The following is a 19,217-nucleotide window of genomic DNA, read 5'->3' as shown; positions in this document are numbered from 1 at the left end:
TGACTCTTTCGGCGCTGGCTGGAAGTGCGCTTGCCGGAGCGCAGTGGGTGGGAGGACCTGGCACCTCCCCTGGCCTCTGCAGTCAGACCCCCGGGGTGAAAAGCGATTCCTTCTGGGTCTCCAGTCTGCTGCAGTGCCCCTGCGTTAACGCTCCTTTGTGCTGCAGTACTGAAGCCGAGATTACTCCAGCGCCTAGGCGCGGGCAGAGCAGCCGCCACTCTCTGCAGACCTGGCTGGAGGGTGCGTGCAGACTCTCCAGGCCGCGACTCGGCGCGTCCTTCCTCCTAGTTCTCCCCCACCTCATCCCCCAAACCCGCACCTCCCGAATCCCCCGCCCTCTCCGCGCTCTGCCCCTCCTCCCTTGCTGCGGGCTGACCGCTCCACACCGCCGCAGCGCCTCGCGTCTGGACAGCTTGCAGGAGGCACACACCCTTACACCCACTCGGCCAGACCGCACCCCTGCCCAGCATGTCCGCGCTGGAGTGGTACGCCCACAAGTCCCTGGGCGACGGCATCTTTTGGATTCAGGAACGCTTCTATGAGTCGGGCAACCGCGCCAACATCTGGCTGGTGCGTGGTTCCGAGCAGGATGTGGTGATCGATACGGGCCTGGGGCTGCGCAGCCTCCCGGAGTACCTGTACTCCTCCGGCCTCTTGCAGGATCACGGGGCCAAAGAGGACGCGGCGTGCCGGCCACTGCTGGCCGTGGCCACACACGTGCACTTCGACCACTCCGGCGGCCTCTACCAGTTCGACCGGGTGGCCGTGCATCACGCCGAGGCCGAGGCGCTGGCTCGCGGGGACAACTTTGAGACCGTGACCTGGCTGTCCGACAGTGAGGTGGTGCGGGCGCCCAGCCCGGGCTGGAGGGCCAGGCAGTTCCGAGTGCAGGCGGTGCAGCCCACTCTCATCCTGCAGGATGGTAATGGGCCCTCACGGGCGCGCGCTCTCTTTAAGGGAAGGGATTGGGAAAAACTGTTCGAGGGATGCATGTTGCAGACGTGCGTGGCTGTAAACTGGTTTGTTTTGTCACATCGCAGAAACACCACTACTGTTTCTCCCTTCCCTGAGTAAACGCCTACTCGATCTGAGCCAAGGCCCTCGAAGCCTTCCTTACCACAGACCAGTTCTGGCACTGTGTGGCAAAGCCAAGTACTCAAATGAAAGCCGGCCCCACCCCCTAGTCAGATTCTTGTGTAAGGTATAGTAGTAACACTACAGAGGCTTGTGACTAGGGATTTTACATTCTTTTCCTGAACACTTGCCAGATTTCCAGGCGCTTTTATAGCGAAAAGACTTTTAAGGAATGAGTCCTCACCGAGTGCATGACAGGCTCTATGCTTTTGAGAACAGCTGACTTCATCCGCTCTCTGTCGGCGTCACCACTGGATATGAACAATTCCCACCTGTAGGTTTAGAAAGCCATTAGGGAGCAGTGGTTCTTATCTACTTGTGCATCCTTATCTTCCAGATAGATTTCTGTTCTTGATGTTGCCTCATTAGAGAAAAAGCTTGATAGTGAACATAAAAAGTAGAGAATGTGAGTCTTAACATTATGACAGATACATGGTCTGGTTTAAAGCAAGGCCTGAGAAAGATTAATGAGGTTATTTCCGGTGATGGTGAAGTATACCGACTAATGCATGGGTAGCCTTGGGCCTCTGGCTCTGTAAAAGAAAGGATGGGGATCAGAGAGAAACTAATGGAATAAAATACAACAGAGTAGGGTCCCAGCCCTCTCAACGCCAAGCAGGCACTTAAATAATTGAGTTAATTAGCCACAATACAATATTTGTATATTAAATTTACTTTTTTCTTTTTAGAATATTTTTGTTGATTTCATTTTATCTTCACAACATATTTGAAGTGAGGTGGCTGACCCCTAATTAAATGGCTTGCCTAGAGTCCAGAGAGCAAGATAGTGACAAAAGCTAGGATTTGAACCAAGGCACAATAGATCAACGCATGCAGATCATAAATTCTATCCCATAAATATATTGTAATTATAAGTAGGATATGAAACCCCCTTCTCTCATTTTTATCTTGAAACCATTTTAATTGCCTATTTAATTTATTAAAACATTCCTCTAGGAGATAGAAAAATCCTGTTGCTGCAGTACAATAAGCTTACTTTATGAAGGACCAATATGACAAATGATTAAATATTTTACAAAAATCAGTTTATCTTATAGATGAGATCTTGAGCACTTGAAATATAAAAAATAGAAAGCAAGATTCCATACCTCACATCCCACCCACAAAGCCTCTTCATTAAAATTTCAAATCTAAAGATTAAAAAAAAAGAGACTGATTTAGATGGGAGTCTTATATCATCTGACAATTTAAGATGAAAGAAAAGTACATTTACAGTATTCTTTGTATTTCTTGATAAAAGTGATACTTTTTAGAGTTAGGATTTCCATGTAGTTGATGGGTATTAAGATTAAATTAATTGTGGCACTGAGACCAAAAAATGTTTAAATTAGTATTTAAAATACATTACAGTTGTCTGAATGAATAAATTACTTCTGATTTATTCACTTTTCCTTCTGTGCCAACAATAGGAAATCAATGGTGAAAGAACGATAAGAATTATTGTTTTATAGATGAAGAGTTCAAGCAGGCCTGAATTATCATGCCTGAGATCACATAGCCAGTTTGGAAAAGAGCTGAGACTAGAATCCAGGTTTCCTAAATCCCAGTTTATGATAGAATTATAGCATTTTGGAAATACAGGGGGCCTGCAAGCTATCTGTGTGGTGCTTTAAGCCTTTGAAGGTGTGAAAAAAAAAAAAAGCTTAATATTTACCAAACACTTAAAGCTGAGAATATTGTGTTATATCAAAAGTTGTTTTTCATTAGAAGCAGAATGCCTCATCCTCTCAAGTAGTATCTAATTTTCTCTTTTCTCAGGAATATTAATTTCCTTTCTCTTCTGAATAATGTGGCCAGCTGACTTGCTGTTATCATAATCCAGATGGCTGGAAGGAGATATAAAATATTTATATGAAAAATTCATACATGGTTACACATATACATGATGAGCCCATATCTGAACAGCATACAGCTGTTGCTTTGGTTAGAACATGAGGAGCCTGAAGTCATTAGTTTATTACATTTCATTTAGTGAATTGATGATCACCTGTCATGAGGAAGCATAAATCTGTGCTGTATGACTAACCCAAAAACTAACTTGCAAAGGAGGGTCAGGGAGAGATCATCATTTATCATCTTTGATGGAAAAATAACTCCCCCTATGAATAGTGAAATAGTATCCTCCTATAAGAAGATAGATAAACCCTATAGTACCTTCTATAGTACTATTCTTAATATAGTACCATACGTCTTTTTATCTATTTTCCACAATAGTCAAATGATATGAAGTGGAGACATTTTGACCCCTTATATATGTTTAATTAATTTGCCCAGTCATCAAGGTAATTACACAGTTATGACAGGCAGACTTAAGTCACTTGGGGAGGTTAAAAACAAAAAATAGACCCTAGAAAAGTAGCAGATTGAAAACTACTCCATCCGAAACCTAAGCCTGTAATAAAAGGACCTTGGTTTGTCTGTTTTAAGTATAAATCCATATTGAACTATTTTGAATGCTGATGTAAATGTAATGACTGAGTCAGCAGTTTTATCTTCTGCCAGCAATGGGAAATCAAGAGCCAATCCAGTTTGCACTGTAGGAGCTTTAAAAGGCTCGGGAATTAGCAGTAGATGGTATCTTAGTGGGGGCAAAGGAAAGATAAATAGTAAAATAAGTAGAATTGGTTGAAAGCCATTTAAGAAGCTGTGAAAACTCTGGAATGTCCATGCACTTAGTTTGTTCTCTGGGGAGAATAAAGCAGAGGAGTGTTGATTAAGGGATGCCAAGTACTACTGAGCTCAGCATTCAGTATGGAAAATAGGAGGAATGTGTGTGTGTGTGTGTGTGTGGGTGTGTGTGTGTGTGTGTGTGCGCGCGCGCGCGCGTGCTCGTGCGTGCAGGCGTATAAGGAAGAAAGAGTGAGAGAATGTATGTGTGTATGTGTATGTATGTTCCTTGTTAGTTTCAAGAAGGATGAGAGCCAGGTCTTTACCCCGCCAAGTAGCAAACTGGAAGAATCTTACCTGGTTAATGTGACCAGCCCTAGAGGAAAAACTAAGATGCTGATCCCTAAGCAATCTTTGGCTTCGTCTGTCTACAGCACAGCCTTGATCATTAAGCCCAATGCATGTGCTTCAAGCAGCCTTTTCACCCCCCCCCCCCACATTCTCAAATAGGCAACCAAGCATTATGAAAAATCCTAGAAAATGGTCTAACACGAGACCAAATACTAAAACAAATAGCATAAAGCAACTTGAGAGGGGAAGACAATCATTAATAGCATCAGGGGATAACAGAAGCTACTGCATTCAACGTATTCAAGAGACATTAGGATGCTTTAAAAATAAGCAACAGAACAGTATGCACATGCACACACACACACACACACACGAGTTCTTGAAATTTAAAATGATAGAAGTTTCTTAGTAGAAGAACTGAAGATAAAGTTGAAAAACTTAAAAAAAAAGGAGAAGAAAGGTAAAATGAAAACGAGAAGAGAACCAGTAGAGGACCCATTTGGAAAATTCAACACTGGAATAATAGAAGCACAGATAGAGTAGAGAAAATGGAAGAAAAGAAAGGATAATAGCGATAATTCAAGAAAATATCCCACAATTAAGAGATGTAAAATTTCAGATTAAAAGAGCCCACAGAGTTCCTAGCGTGATGAATGAAAACACATCCAACCCAAGGCACATTATTGTAAAATTTCAGAATACTGGAAGCAAGTTTCCAGAAATTAAAATGTCATCTATACAGATCATAATGGCTTTAGAGCTAGAAAAGAAGAGCTATGCCTTATTTGAATAAAATTTATTTCCAACTCAGAATTTTACATCCATTTCACTAACAATCAGGTTATCAAAAAAGATTGCTGTTACTTAGAAAGTTACCAAGATATAATTTTATCCTATTTACTCCCTTCAAAATAAGGAAGTAAAGCAAGAGGAAGATATGGAATACAGGAAACAGGAGATCAAATACAAGAAAAAGTTGAAAGGAAACATCAGGATGATGGCAAAAATGACGTTCTGACAATGATACTATGCCAGGCATAAAGAGCTCCACACTGGGGCAGTTAAATCGTTACTCTTTTGGACAAGAAATATATGCAAGAGTGGTGTTGGTAAGTGGAGAGTGAGGGGTAAAGAGAGCTAAAGATTCTTATATTTTATAGTGGAAGTCAACAAAATCTAAAATTTAAAAACCAAGAAATGGTAATATGTGAATGAAATCAGTATAGTATATCTAATTAGTAAATCAAGAAATGAAATATAAAAAAATTTTAGAGATAAATATATGTAGTAGAGGCAGCTACCGGAAGAAATAGCTAAAATTGTTAAAAAGTGGTTGATTCTTGGTAGCAGGATTGGAGCTAGAGTCAGAATGGGGCAAATAACTTTTTCTTACATTTTAAGCCCTTCTGAAATATTTTGAGATGTGTACATATGTTTCTTTGATTAAAAAAATGAAATAAAAATATGGGGTTACCAAGATGGGAAAGGGTATTTGGGAAGCCAAGAAAGGTCTAGTATGGTTGGAATCTAATGACAACTGGGTCAGGGTGAGGGCTTGGAAGCATAGGGTGTGTGTGTGTGTATTATATGCTTTTCTATGTGGTATTTATTTATATATGGATATATGTCATAGGCAATTTTGAGTCTTGTAGGAGAGGTCTTATTGAAATTCTACAAGTGAGCATTATAAGCATAGGGGAGGCATTTACAAAGCTATAAGGTATTGGAAGAATCTAATACTCACCCATTATGGCCTTATCAACTGCTTACAGTTGGTATCCATTTTGATAGGTGGGCACTCACAACTTATCTGTTGCTAAATACTTTGAATACCACCTGGATATAACCAAAGATCAATAAGACTCTATCCCTGCATTGGTAATTATCCACAGCTTCTCCTTTTTTTTTTTTTTTAGGATTCAACTTCCTTCACTTCCTTCCTTCCTCCTTTCCTTTCTATACACTTATGAAAAAAATGGGTCTCCAACAGCTCTATTATTAAACCAACCTGGCTATAATTTCTTTACCTTACCTGCCAGTCATACGGTAAATGACAGTAGTTTGTGATTCTCAGAGGCACTTTAATTCTGGAACAATTATATTGTAAAGGAGTCTGGCCCGTTAAGACTGGAATGCAGAGAAAGCTGGGAGTGTCTGATTCCATCTTAACATTCTTACTGGGATTCACGACAAGACTAGGACAATCCCTGCTCCCACTCTTGGCCTCACTGATCTGTTTTGTATTGCTATATATATTTTTTCTTAAGTTTCTACAAATGCAATCATATATGGTCTTTGTGTCTGTCTTTTTCATTTGGAATGGTGTTTTGGAGATTCGTCCATGTTGTATCTCTTATTCATTCCTTTCTATTGCTGAGAAATAATCCATTTATGGTTATAACATATTTTATATCCTCACCTGTTGAAGGAAATTTGAATCTTTCTAGTTTGAGGCCGTAATTAATAATGCTGTCATGAACATTTGCAGGTAAGTCTTGTGTGGATGCATGTTTTCCTTTCCCTTGGTAGATACCTAGGAATGGAATTCCGGGATCTTATGGTAGTGGATGTTAATTTTTAAGAAAGTGCCTGTTTTCCAAAGTAGTTATACGATTTTATATTCCCAAATGCAATGGATAAGACTTCCAGTTTCTTCAGCTCTTTGTCTACACTTGCTTTTGTCAGTCCTTTTGATTGTAGCCATTCTAGTGAGTGTGTAGTGGTATTTCATTGTGGTTTAGCATCTCCCTAATAACTAATGATGGTGAGCATATTTTCAGGTACTTATTTGCTAAGTCAAGTGTCTTCTTTGTTAAAGGATCTATTAAAATCTTTTTTCCTTTTTATTTATTTAAAAAAAATTTTTTTAAGTGTATTTATTTTGAGAGAGAGAGAAGGGCAGAGAGAGAGAGGGAGAGAGAGAATCCCAAGCAGGCTCTGCAATGGCAGCACAGAGCCCAATGTGGGGCTTGAACTCAGGAACCATGAGATCATGACCTGAGCAGAAACCAAGAGTCAGACACTTAACTGACTAAGCCAACCAGGCACCCCTTCTATTTGTTTTCTAGAAACTTTCACATTTAGGTTTATGATCCATTTTGAGTTAGTTTTTGTTCATATTGTGCAGTGATGGTTGAAAGGTTCTTTTCTGCTTATTTGGATATGGATATCCAAAGTGTCCCAGTCCATTTAGTTGAGAAGAGTATCTTTTTGCCCACTAAATTATCTTGGTTGACACCATTTGTCAAATCTCCTTGTGGACTCTATTCCAAGGTATAAAAATACCTTTCAGTATAAAGATATACATTTTTCCTAAGTATTTCATTCTTTTTGATACTATTGTGAACAAAATGGCTTTTTAAATTCACTTTATGATGTTCATTGCTAATATATAGAAATACAATTTATTTTTGTATTCTGATCTTGTACCCTTGACATTGCTAAACTTGCTTTTTTAATTCTCTAGCTTTCCCCCACATTTCTTAGGTTTTTCTACAAATAAGATCTTGTTATCTGTGAATAAAGACAGATTTACTTCTCTTCCATTCTCTGTGACTGTACTCTCTTTTTCTTGGCTTACTCCCTTGGCTAAAATCTTTAGTGTGATGTTAAATAGAAATGGTTAAGAGTAAACTTCCTTGCCTTCCTTCCATCTTAGGAGGAAAGCACTTAAGTGTTTCTACTCAGTGGTAAGTTAGCTGTAGGTTTTTCATAGATGCCCTTAATCAAGTTGACGACCTTCCCTCTACTCCTAGTTTGCTGAAAGTTTTTACCACCAGTAAGGTTTGGATTTTGTCATATGCTTTTTCTTCACCTATTGAGATGTTCATATGACTTTTTCCCTTTATTTTACTAATATAATATAGTTTGTTACCTGATTTTCAGAAGTCAAACCAAATTTATATTTCTGGGATAAACCCCATTTGGTCATTATCCTATTTATAAATTGTTGTATTTAGTTTGCCAATATTGATAAGGATTGATAAGGATTTTTGAGACTACTTTCGTTAGGAATATTGGTTTGTAGTTTCCTTTTTTTTTTAGTTTATTTATTTTGAGAGAGAGAGAGACAGAGTGAGTGGAGGAGGGGCAGAGAGGGGAGGGAGAGAGAGAATCTCTTAATTCACAAAACTGAGATCATGGCCTGAGCCGAAACCAAGAGTCCAACGCTTAACTTATTGAGCCATCCAGGCACCCCTGTAGTTTTATTTTTTTTTTTACATTGCCTTTGTCGGGCTTTAATTAGGGTAAAATTGAATTAGGAAGCTTTTCTTCTTCTTCTATATTCTGAAAGTCTATATAGATACTTTCCCTGTCTTGAGTGACTGACAGAAACCATCTTTGAGCCTGGACTTTTCTTTGTGGGGAGATTTAAATTATTAATCAATTTCTTTGCTTGATAGGTCTACATAGATTTTCTTTTTCTTCTTCAATCACTTTTGGTAATTTGTCTCTTTCTAAGAATTTGTTTATTTCAACTAAGTTGTCAAATTTGTTGTTCATAATATTCCCTTATCCTCCTTTTCATTTCCTTAGGGTCTATAGTGATATTCCTTCTTTCATTCCTGATTTTTGCAATTTATGTTTTCTCTAATTTTCTCTAATTTTTTTGTGGAGTTTATCATTTTTGTTGCTCTTTTCAATGAGCCACCTATTAGTTTCTTTTATTTTTTTCTATTGATATTTGTTTCTTATTTCATTTATTTCTGCTCTGGCCTTTATTTATTCCTTAACATTTTGTATTTGATTTGCTTCTTTTCCTAACTTCTTAAGATAGAAACTTTGATTTTAAACAGTTAATCCTTTACAAATAAGCATTTAAAGCAATACTTTTTTTTTCTAAGTATTGTGTTACCAGCAGCCGATTAGGTGTGATATATTTTGTTTTTATTTTCATTCAGTTCAAGATATTTTTTAATATAACTTATTGTCAAATTAGCTAATATACAGAGTGTAAAGTGTGCTGTTGGTTTTTGGGTTAGATTCCCATGCTTCATTGCTTACATACAACACCCAGTGCTCATCCCAACAAGTGCCCTCCTTAATGCCCATCACCCATTTTCCCCTCTCCCCCACCGTCCCATCCACCCTTAGTTTGTTCTCTGTATTTAAGAGTCTCTTATGGGTTGCCTCCCTTCCTCTCTGTTTATAACAATTTTTTTTCCCTTTCCTTTCCCCCATGGTCTTCTGTTAAGTTTCTCAAGATCCACATATGAGTGAAAACATGTGATATCTGTCCTTCTCTGCCTGACTTATTTCACTTAGCATTATACTCTCCAGTTCCAGCCATGTTGCTACAAAGGGCCAGATTTCATTCTTCCTCATTGCCAAGTAGTATTCCATTATACATATAAACCACATCTTCTTTATCCATTCATCAGTTGATGGATGTTTAGGCTTTTTATATAATTTGGCTATTGTTGAAAGTGCTGCTATAAACATTAGGGTACATGTGCCCCTTATGAATCAGCACTTCTGTATCCCTTGGATAAATTCCTAGTAGTGCTATTGCTGGGTCGTAGGGTAATTCTACTTTTAGCTTTTTGAGGAACCTCCACACTGTTTTTCAGAGCAGCTGTACCATTTTGCATTCCCACCAACAGTGCAAGAAGGTTCCTGTTTCTCCACATCCTCGCCAGCATTTGTAGTTTCCTGAGTTGTTCATTTTAGCCACTCTGACCAATGTGAGGTGGTATCTCAGTGTGGTTTTGATTGGTATTTCCCTGATCATGAATAATGTTGAGCATAATTTCATGTGCCTGTTGGCCATCTGGATGTCTTCTTTGGATAAGTGTCTATTCGTGTCTTCTGCCCATTTCGTCACTGGATTCTTTGTTTTTCTGGTGTGGAGTTTGGTAAGTTATAGATTTGGGATACTACCCTTGATTTGGTATGTCACTTGCAAATATCTTTTCCCATTCCATCGGTTGCTTTTTAGTTTTGTTGATTGTTTCCTTTGCAGTACAGAAGCTTTTTATCTTGATGAGGTCCCAATAGTTCATTTTTGGTTTTAATTCCCTTGCCTTTGGAGATGTGTTGAGCAAGAAATTCCTGTGGCTGAGGTCAAAGAAGTTTTTGCATGCTTTCTCCTCGAGGGTTTTGATGGTTTCCTGCCTCACATTTAGGTCTTTCATCCATTTTGAGCTTATTTTTGTATATGGGCAAGAAAGTGGTCTAGTTTTATTCTTCTGCATGTTGCTGTCCAGTTCTCCCAGCACCATTTGCTAAAGAGACTTTCTTTTTTCCATTGGATACTCTTTCCTACTTTGTCAAAGATTAATTGGGCATACATTTGTGGGTCCAATTCTGGAATGTCTATTCTATTCCATTGGTCTCTGTGTCTGTTTTTGTGCCAATACCATACTGTTGATGATTACAGCTTTGTAGTAGAGGCTAACGTCTGGGATTGTGAGGTGTCCCACTTTGGTTTTCTTCTTCAATATTACCTTGGCTATTCGGGGTCTTTTGTGGTTCCATACAAATTTTAGTGTTTTTTCTAGCTTTGAGAAGAATGCCAGTGCAATTTTGATTGAGATTGCATTGAATGTGTAGATTGCTTTGGGTGGTATTGACATTTTAACAATATTTATTCTTCCAATCCATGAGCATGGAATGTCTTTCAGTTTCTTTGTATCTTCTTCAATTTCCTTCATAAGTTTTCTATAATTTTCAGCATCCAGATCTTTTTTACCTCTTTGGTTAGGTTTATTCCTAGGTATTTTATGGTTCTTGCTGCAATTGTAAATGGGATCAGTTTCTTTATTTCTCTTTCTGTTGCTTCATTATTGGTGTATAAAAATGCAACAGATTTCTGTGCATTGATTTTGTACCCTGAGACTTTGCTGAATTCATGTATCAGTTCTAGCAATCTTTTGGTGGAGTCTTTCTGGTTTTCCATGTATCATGTCGTCTGTGAAAAATGAAAGTTTGGTTTCTTCTTTGCCAATTTTGATGCCTTTGATTTCCTTTTGTTGTTGGATTGCTGATGCTAGCACTTCCAACACTATTTAAACAACAGTGGTGAGAGTGGACATCCCTGTCGTGTTCCTGATCTCAGGGGGAAAGCTCTCAGTTTTTCCCTGTTAAGGATGATATTAGCTGTGGGCTTTTCATATATGGCTTTTACGATGTTTAAGTGTATTCCTTCTATCACAACTTTCTTGACAGTTTTTATTAAGAAAGGATACTGTGTTTTGTCAAATGATTTTTTTGCATCTGTTGACAGGATCATATGGTTCATATCCTTTCTTTTATTAATGTGATGTATCACATTGATTGATTTGCGAATATTGAACCAGCCCTGTAGCCCAGGAATGAATCCCACTTGATCATGGTGAATAATTCTTTTTTATATGCTGTTGAATTCGATTTGCTAGTATCTTGTTGAGGATTTTTGCATCCATGTTCATCAGGGATATTGACCTGTAATTCTTTTTTGTGGGGTCTCTGTCTGGTTTGGGAATCAAGGTAGTGCTGGCTTCATAGAATGAGTCTGGAAATTTTCCTTCCATTTCTATTTTTTGGAACAGCTTGAGAAGGATAGGTATTAACTCTGCTTTAAATGTCTGGTACAATTCCCCAGGGAAGCCATCTGGCCCAAGACTCTTCTTTGTTGGGAGATTTTTGATAACTGATTCCATTTCTTCACTAGTTATGGGTCTGTTCAAATTTTCTATTCTTTCCTGCTTGAGTTTTGGTAGTGCGTGGGTGTCTAGGAGTTTGTCCATTTCTTCCAGGTTGTCCAGTTTGTTGGCATATAATTTTTCATAGTATTCTCTGATAATTAGTTCAAGAGATTTTCTAATCTCCTGTGATTTCATCTTTGATCCCTAAGTTAGGTAGAAGTGTGATGCTTACTTTGTGTATATTTGGATATTTCCCATATTTATTTTTGTTATTAATTTCTAATTTAATTATGTTATAGTCAACATATTTTTATGATTTTATTCCTTTCATATTTACTGAGACTTGCTTTATGGCTGTGTAGCCTGGTGAATATTCCATGTGCAATTAAAACGAATGTGTACTTTACTGTTTTAAGATAAAGTGTTGTATAAATGTCACTTAGGTTAAGTTGTTTGATAGTGTTGTTCAGGTCTTCTGTATTCTTACTGATTTTCTATCTACTTGTATTACAGATTATTCAGAGAGGAATATTTTAATCTCTAAGCATAATCAGTTAATTGTTTATTCTTAATTCTGTCAGTTTTTACTGAAACTTTTTTCATGAATCTTTAGTGTCTGTTTTAGGTACATGTATAATTTTTTAGTATGTTGACTTAATGTATATCCTAATAAAATGTACCTCTTTTCTCTACTAATAGTCCTTATTTTGTCTAATATTAATATAGCCACTCTAGTTCTCTTACTAATATTTATATTGCATAACTTTTTCAACCTCTGTTTGTCTTATATCTTATAGTTCCTCTCTTGTAGACTGCATATGTATCCTGCTTTTTAAATCTAGTTTGACAATGTCTGCCTTATCCCATTCATATTCAATGTAATTATTGATATAGTTGAATTTAGGTCTGCCATTCTGTTATTTGTTTTCTATGCCTCATTTCTTTTTTTTGTTAAAAAAAATTTTTTTTTTAGCGTTTATTTATTTTTTTTGAGACAAAGAGAGACAAAGCATGAACGGGGGAGGGTCAGAGAGAGGGAGACACAGAATCTGAAACAGGCTCCTGGCTCTCAGCTGTTAGCGCAGAGCCTGACGCGGGGCTCGAACTCACGGACCGCGAGATCATGACCTGGGCCGAAGTCGGCCGCTTAACCAACTGAGCCACCCAGGCGCCCCTGTCTCATTTCTTATTTAGCTCTCTTTTCCACTTTCATTGTCTTTTAGGTTTCACAAATTCCTATTATTACACTGTTTTTATTCCCCATTAACTTTTTAACTCTATGTCTTTGATTTTTTCTGTGTATATGTGTTTGAACTAAACATAACAATATGTAAACCAGTGATTTACTTAAGTTAGTAAAACCAGTGATTTAAAACCAGTGAAACAGTAATTTTGCATTTATACCTCAATTTCCTCTCACTATCAAATAACTGGGAAGAGTGTGAGATTTTACCTGATTTGCAAATTAGCCTGCCAGGGTTTAATAGATTCTGGCAGGAGACTAAAGATAATTTATTACTCATAGCAACAACAATAGCCAGAGCATGATCATTTGTACTGATTCTTCAAGGCTTAATTTTCACAGGGTGACAAAAGAAGGGGCAAAATATAGAGTAGCATTCATGAATCGTGTCATCAGGATACTGGTACCAAGGATGTACTAAAAAATAAAAGTGTTGTGGTCAAATAAGTTTGAGAAATGGTATAACCCTATCTCCCTTGTGTATATCTACAATGTACATTAGTATATTAAAAAGTTCTCAGAAGCCTTGCAGAAAAAAAGCTACTTAACTTTCTTTGAAGAAATGTTTCCAAATTATTTGACTACAGAATCTTTTCTTTTATGTATCATAACAACCTGAAAAAATAGTGTTCCACATAATTCACTTTGACAAACACTGGTTAAGCAAACAATAGAAATGAAATATATGCAAATTATTTTTAAATCACCATTAAGAAATACTGTATTTTTGAAATAAAAGTAAAATAAGTGTTATCCTTCCCGACCTTTTTGAAAACATTTAATGTTCTTTTCTTTTATTCTTTAAGTGATTGAAGTCAAGTATACAACATGTTTATCTGTAAATTCTGTTTCCATTTGTAGGGGATGTGATCAACCTTGGTGACAGACAGCTCACTGTTATGCACATGCCTGGTCACTCCAGGGGCAGTATTTGCTTACATGACAAAGACCGAAAGATTCTCTTCAGTGGAGACGTCGTGTATGATGGATCACTGATTGACTGGCTTCCATACAGCAGGATAAGTGACTATGTTGGAACCTGTGAACGTCTGATAGAATTAGTGGACAGAGGTCTGGTAGAGAAGGTGCTTCCTGGGCATTTCAATACCTTTGGTGCTGAAAGGCTTTTTCGATTGGCTTCTAACTATATTTCAAAAGCTGGCATATGTCACAAAGTTTCTACTTTTGCCATGCGATCTCTTGCAAGTTTAGCCTTACGTGTAACAAATTCTAGGACCTCACCCTAGTATCTACACTGATAACCTATTTTGATTAATTCTGTAAATTCAATTCATTTTGTGCTGTTTAAAATGAGTAATAGTGAGCATTTCAAGAAATGCTTTATTAGAGAAAAAAAAAAGGTTGAGAATGAGTAAGCCCAAAAAGGAAGCTCTTCATTAAAAATTTTTCTTTCTTTCAAATAAGAAATTATTTAAATAAGCTTATAATTTGCCAAGCTGTCATCTTGTAATATTTGTCATCTTGTAATATCCAGAAACAACATAGAAATATATGGGGAAGTAAGGAGGCATAGTAACAGAAAGAACTATCATCCTTACTTCCCATTTCTCTTATTTTATTTCCTAGATGACCTAGAAAAAGAGGCATAAAGTTTTATGTTTATACTCCAAACTTGATATTTTAATATATTATTTAAAGATAAAGGTTCTTGAGTTTAAAATACATTAGAACTCAATACAAACATATAAATTAATATTTAGAATGACAGCTAAAACAATCCATTGGTATAGCACAGAATTTTTATGCTTCATTTATTTATTCTTAATGTAATTATAGCGTATTATATGCTGTGTAATTTTACTTACAAAGAGTACAATGAATTTTGTTTTGTTGCAAAGCTTTAAATATAAATTGCAGAGTGCTTCAGTCAAAAGCTACCACACAGTGTTGTTTGTTATTATGTGCGTGTAATATTTTCAATCATAAAAATGAAATTCAAATGTCTGTAATATAATTACAAATTGTCAGATTTCTCAAAAGGACACTGTCAGGGAAATTTGAAAATATACACATTGAAAATAATTTTTTATTATATCCTATTTTAATATTAACAGCTATTATAAACAAAATTTTTCTTGTTAGATAGCAGCTTCAGTATATGTGTCATATTTTATAATATCACAACAACTATAGAGATCTACGACATTCTGATATGAATCATTCTTTTACTTATCATAACATGCATATGTACCATGGAAGGCTTTTCAGATTAACTGCAAAATGTGCATTAGATATTGACTTAGAGTGAATTGCCTTTTTTATCCTGATTCACAACACCTATTCCTATTCAGTATTCTTTGTCTTGAATGAAAAGAACTCTACATTTATAAAGTTATAGGAAAGGTTAGCCCACTATTTTAGTGAAATGTTTTGGTTTGGTGCTCTTTATAATTTATTAAAAAGCCTTTTGGAATATTTCATAAAGGTTTTTTAAGCAGTTTTGTCACTGCCTTTTTATTATTGACATGTCCAAAACCAAACTGAGATAGCTTTGGAAATCAGATTGTTTAGTATTAAGAAAGTTTAGCAACTTTGATATCTGAAAAATTATAAAATTTTTCCACCCTTAACCCACCCAGGTTTTTTAGTCTTTTTTTAATTCAACACCCACACACATATCCTACATTCATACACACAGTCACATACATACATGCACAGTATTGTGCTAAACACTGTGGAAGCTTAAAAAGTCAAAGAGATGGAATCTTAGCTAGAAGGCAAACAAAACATGAATAATAATATATGTAGGTTGAAGCTAATACAAATTACACATGAGTATCAGGGACAAACATGGAGGGGTGTGGAGTTTGGTTAGGAAGAGATTCCTGGAAGAGGGGTTTTTCAGTCATATTTGGAAAGATGATTTGTTAGGTGGTCAGGGTAGGGGACAAAAAGATCCAAGAACGGGGATGGAAGCATTGCTATCCTAAGTAGGCTATTCCTTGTGACAATTTAAATTTAATTTTCAGGAATCTTAGATCCTCCAAATACCAAGTATTTAGCATGAGACAGGTGGGTTTGTGATGGTGTATATGAGTCATCTTCAGTGACAGACAAGCTGTCCTGCCACATGCCATCAGAGGAATCTACTCATATAAGGCTGTAGGTTTCAGTTGATATGCAGCATGAAGAGTATGGATTTGGTTCAGGGCAACTACAATCACTTAATGAGCCTTAAATATAGCCATTATTTTTATATCAGTAGCACAAAAGAAAACCAAAAGTCCTTAACCATTGACCATTTTATCATACCTTAGGACTTAAAAAAAAAAATCAGGGTATAGTAGGCACTAAGTTTTACTGAGAAATATTTGAACCTGATGAAGGCTTTCTTTATTTCTTAAAAGTACAATTTTTCAAAACATGTTAGTTTTATTTTTAAATCTCCAACTTTTTTTTGTTTTTCAAATTATACAAACACATAAGACTGTGATATTTTGCTTTTGCTTCAGTGTGAATAAATTGGGGAAAGGATCTGCCATCCATTTAGTGCTCATGCTATGCATTTTAAAATATGCATTATTCAGTTTAATCCTGGCCCCAGTGCCAAGAAGTAATTGACCAGCCAAACACAACAAAACTTTGGACAAAGCTGGTAATTGAACACAGGTCTGTCTTCCTCCCAAACTGTGCTCTTTCTCTTATATCTGCACAATAACATAAAATTGGCAAAGTGTATTTTTACTTTCCCAGATGCCACATGTGCCAAGAGTAAATCAAGTGATGTTAAGCCTAATAATAGCATATTTTAAAAGAAGCTTTAAAAAATATATTTTCACCCTGACAGTGACCCGTATTGTAACTTATGATTTTTGGAAATAATAGTATGTAAGTATAATTCAGAGTTGTCAAATGTAAGACATTTAGAAATAATTTTTATTTGTATTGTTAATAACTGAATCTTTGGAAACTCATTTTCCTTATTTGGTGTTTCCTTTTAACTAAGAAGTCTAAAACAAACAAAAATCTTGTGTTATTCTGATATAGTTGAGTAAATGATTATGTGTAGTTGTTCTTATATGAATAGTAATATGATTGTGACATGTACACATTGTCTTCTTATAATTTTCAGATAAGTGTAAGTAAAAATTTGTGTGATAAATATTAAAGTGGACATTTTATTTCAATCTCTAGTTGGTATTTTTTTCTAACAGCAAATTCCTATTTAATTTCTTATAAATATTCTGTATGTGAAGTACAGTTTTGAAAATGTGTAATAAATAAGACATCAAATCCATGGACAAGAATGGAGAATCCAGAAAATGCCCATATAAATTTTTGGTAGTTATAAATATTGCATTTTAAATCAATGGATAAAAGATGAGTTATTTGGTATATATTCTAATTGTTGATGTGAGAAAAAAGGTCCCTGACAATATAAAAATAAATCCCAAATGGATTAAAGACCTAAATTTGAAAAATGGAAACACATGTGTATTGAAATTTTAAATCATGTTTAAGACATTAGGATAGGGAAGATCTTTATATAGGAAAAAAAAAAAAGCAAAATCATCAGAATTTAAAATGTCCTAGAATTCAGATGCCATAAAGTTAAAATGATAAATTAGAAGAAAATATTCACAAATTGTGTAACAGCAAAATTTTTTTAAACAACCAAAAAGAATGCCTACAAATCAATAAGAAAAAGGTAAACTGCTGTAAGGGTGGGAACACCTTTATTCTCCCATCTTAGGTCCTGTGGCTGGGCCCAAGGATTACATTTACAAAAGACAAAAGGAGCATATAAATTTTATTTGTTATTAAAATTTTTATGTGGATGAGGAGGCTTTTATGTATAAGAAATGAAAACCCAAAGAAGTGGATTGGCATGAGACTTTACATATCATTTTAACAAAGAACAATAAATTGTGGAGACTGACCAGGCAGGAGAAGAGTGTTTGGACTAAGGTTAGTAAACTGTGGGAAAATGACTAGGAAATAGATGAGGAAAACTAATGAAAGACCAGGGTTATTCTAGCTGGTTTGTTCATATAGATTAATCTTGGTGTCAACTCTCTGTTTCCAGTGATAAAAATGTTCCAGTCTTCCTGATATAAGGAGGACACTTTTCTCATGGGAAATTTTATGCCCTGTTTTAGGTAGAAAGGGAACCCTTACTATATTTGTTTTTTCTCACTTGCCTCAGGTCAATCAGTATGCCAAAGTGGTATATTTTGAGGTGTCATGTTCTAATCTCCTTTACTACCTATTACAAAAATGGGTAAATTATATGAGCAGGTTATTCACAGAAGATGAAACACAAAGGCCATTAAACATTCAGAATTATGCTGAACCTCAGTAGTAATCCGGGAAATGCAAGTTTAAATAATAAGATAGTTTACTCTAAAACTGGGAAATTTGAGAATATGAAGTATTAGTATAAGGGTAAGTGGATATTTTCATGCTGTGCTGCTAAAAGTGTAGAGTGCTTCCAGCCATTTATGGGGTGGGAGGGTGCAATTTTGGGCTGTGATTTGGCACATTCTGATTTTGGGTTAAGAATGATAGACAGCATGTAGCTTTACCTCTGCTCCTTTCTGAAATTCAGTGAAATGACGGGAAAATCATTTTTTAATGACACAAACTTACAAGACCAAAAATGGTAAAGGAGACAACAGCATCATTCTGTCCCTGAAAGGCTGATAGATGAATGAAAACTAATTTGGTAAACCCAAGAAAGCCGCAAACAGGAATGAGGAAAGCCAAGAAACAATCATCACAACACAACCCTCCCCCCGCCCCCCAACCACCACCAACTGCCCCACAATAGGCTTAGAAATTGATAGCACCAGGTACCTCTAGGAGTCGTGGTAAAGGTCTTTTTTATTTAAATCCCTCCCTAACTACACTACTAAGTAATTCCACCCCCCAACTCAAGGATGATTGGAAGTTATTTTAGATTTAGCATGAAGTTAAGTAATCTTTAGCTTTAGTGCCTAGTACTTGCATAGGCCCCTTCCAAGGCCTGAGAGGGGCCTAAGAAATGTGTTCAGATGATCATTTTTTGGCTTTAATTTGTAAAACTAAATTATTTTTTATTCTTTCTCTCAAAGCCCCCAAAGTGCATGCTTCAGGTCCCACAAGAGTATAATCTGCTCCTGTCTATAGGATTGTTATGCAGAGACAGTAAAGCAGAATCTCTATTCAGAGGATACTGGACCGTGGGTCCTATTTTGAAAAGAAAGGGATTTAGGAACGGGTTTTCTTTTTTCTGT

General features: G+C 36.4%; 1 protein-coding gene across 1 annotated transcript; it reads left to right on the top strand.

The window, feature by feature from the left end:
• Positions 1-76: 76 nt before the first annotated feature.
• Positions 77-17,944, top strand: MBLAC2 (metallo-beta-lactamase domain containing 2). The gene is made up of 2 exons (XM_049647549.1): positions 77-922; positions 13,843-17,944. The coding sequence occupies exons 1-2, from the start codon at positions 469-471 to the stop codon at positions 14,226-14,228; spliced, it is 840 nt and encodes a 279-aa protein (XP_049503506.1). The 5' UTR covers positions 77-468; the 3' UTR covers positions 14,229-17,944.
• Positions 17,945-19,217: the final 1,273 nt, after the last annotated feature.

The sequence above is a fragment of the Panthera uncia genome, assembly GCF_023721935.1.
Source record: "Panthera uncia isolate 11264 chromosome A1 unlocalized genomic scaffold, Puncia_PCG_1.0 HiC_scaffold_17, whole genome shotgun sequence".
NCBI classification, from domain to species: domain Eukaryota; kingdom Metazoa; phylum Chordata; class Mammalia; order Carnivora; family Felidae; genus Panthera; species Panthera uncia.
This window is presented reverse-complemented; position numbering and strand designations above follow the sequence as displayed.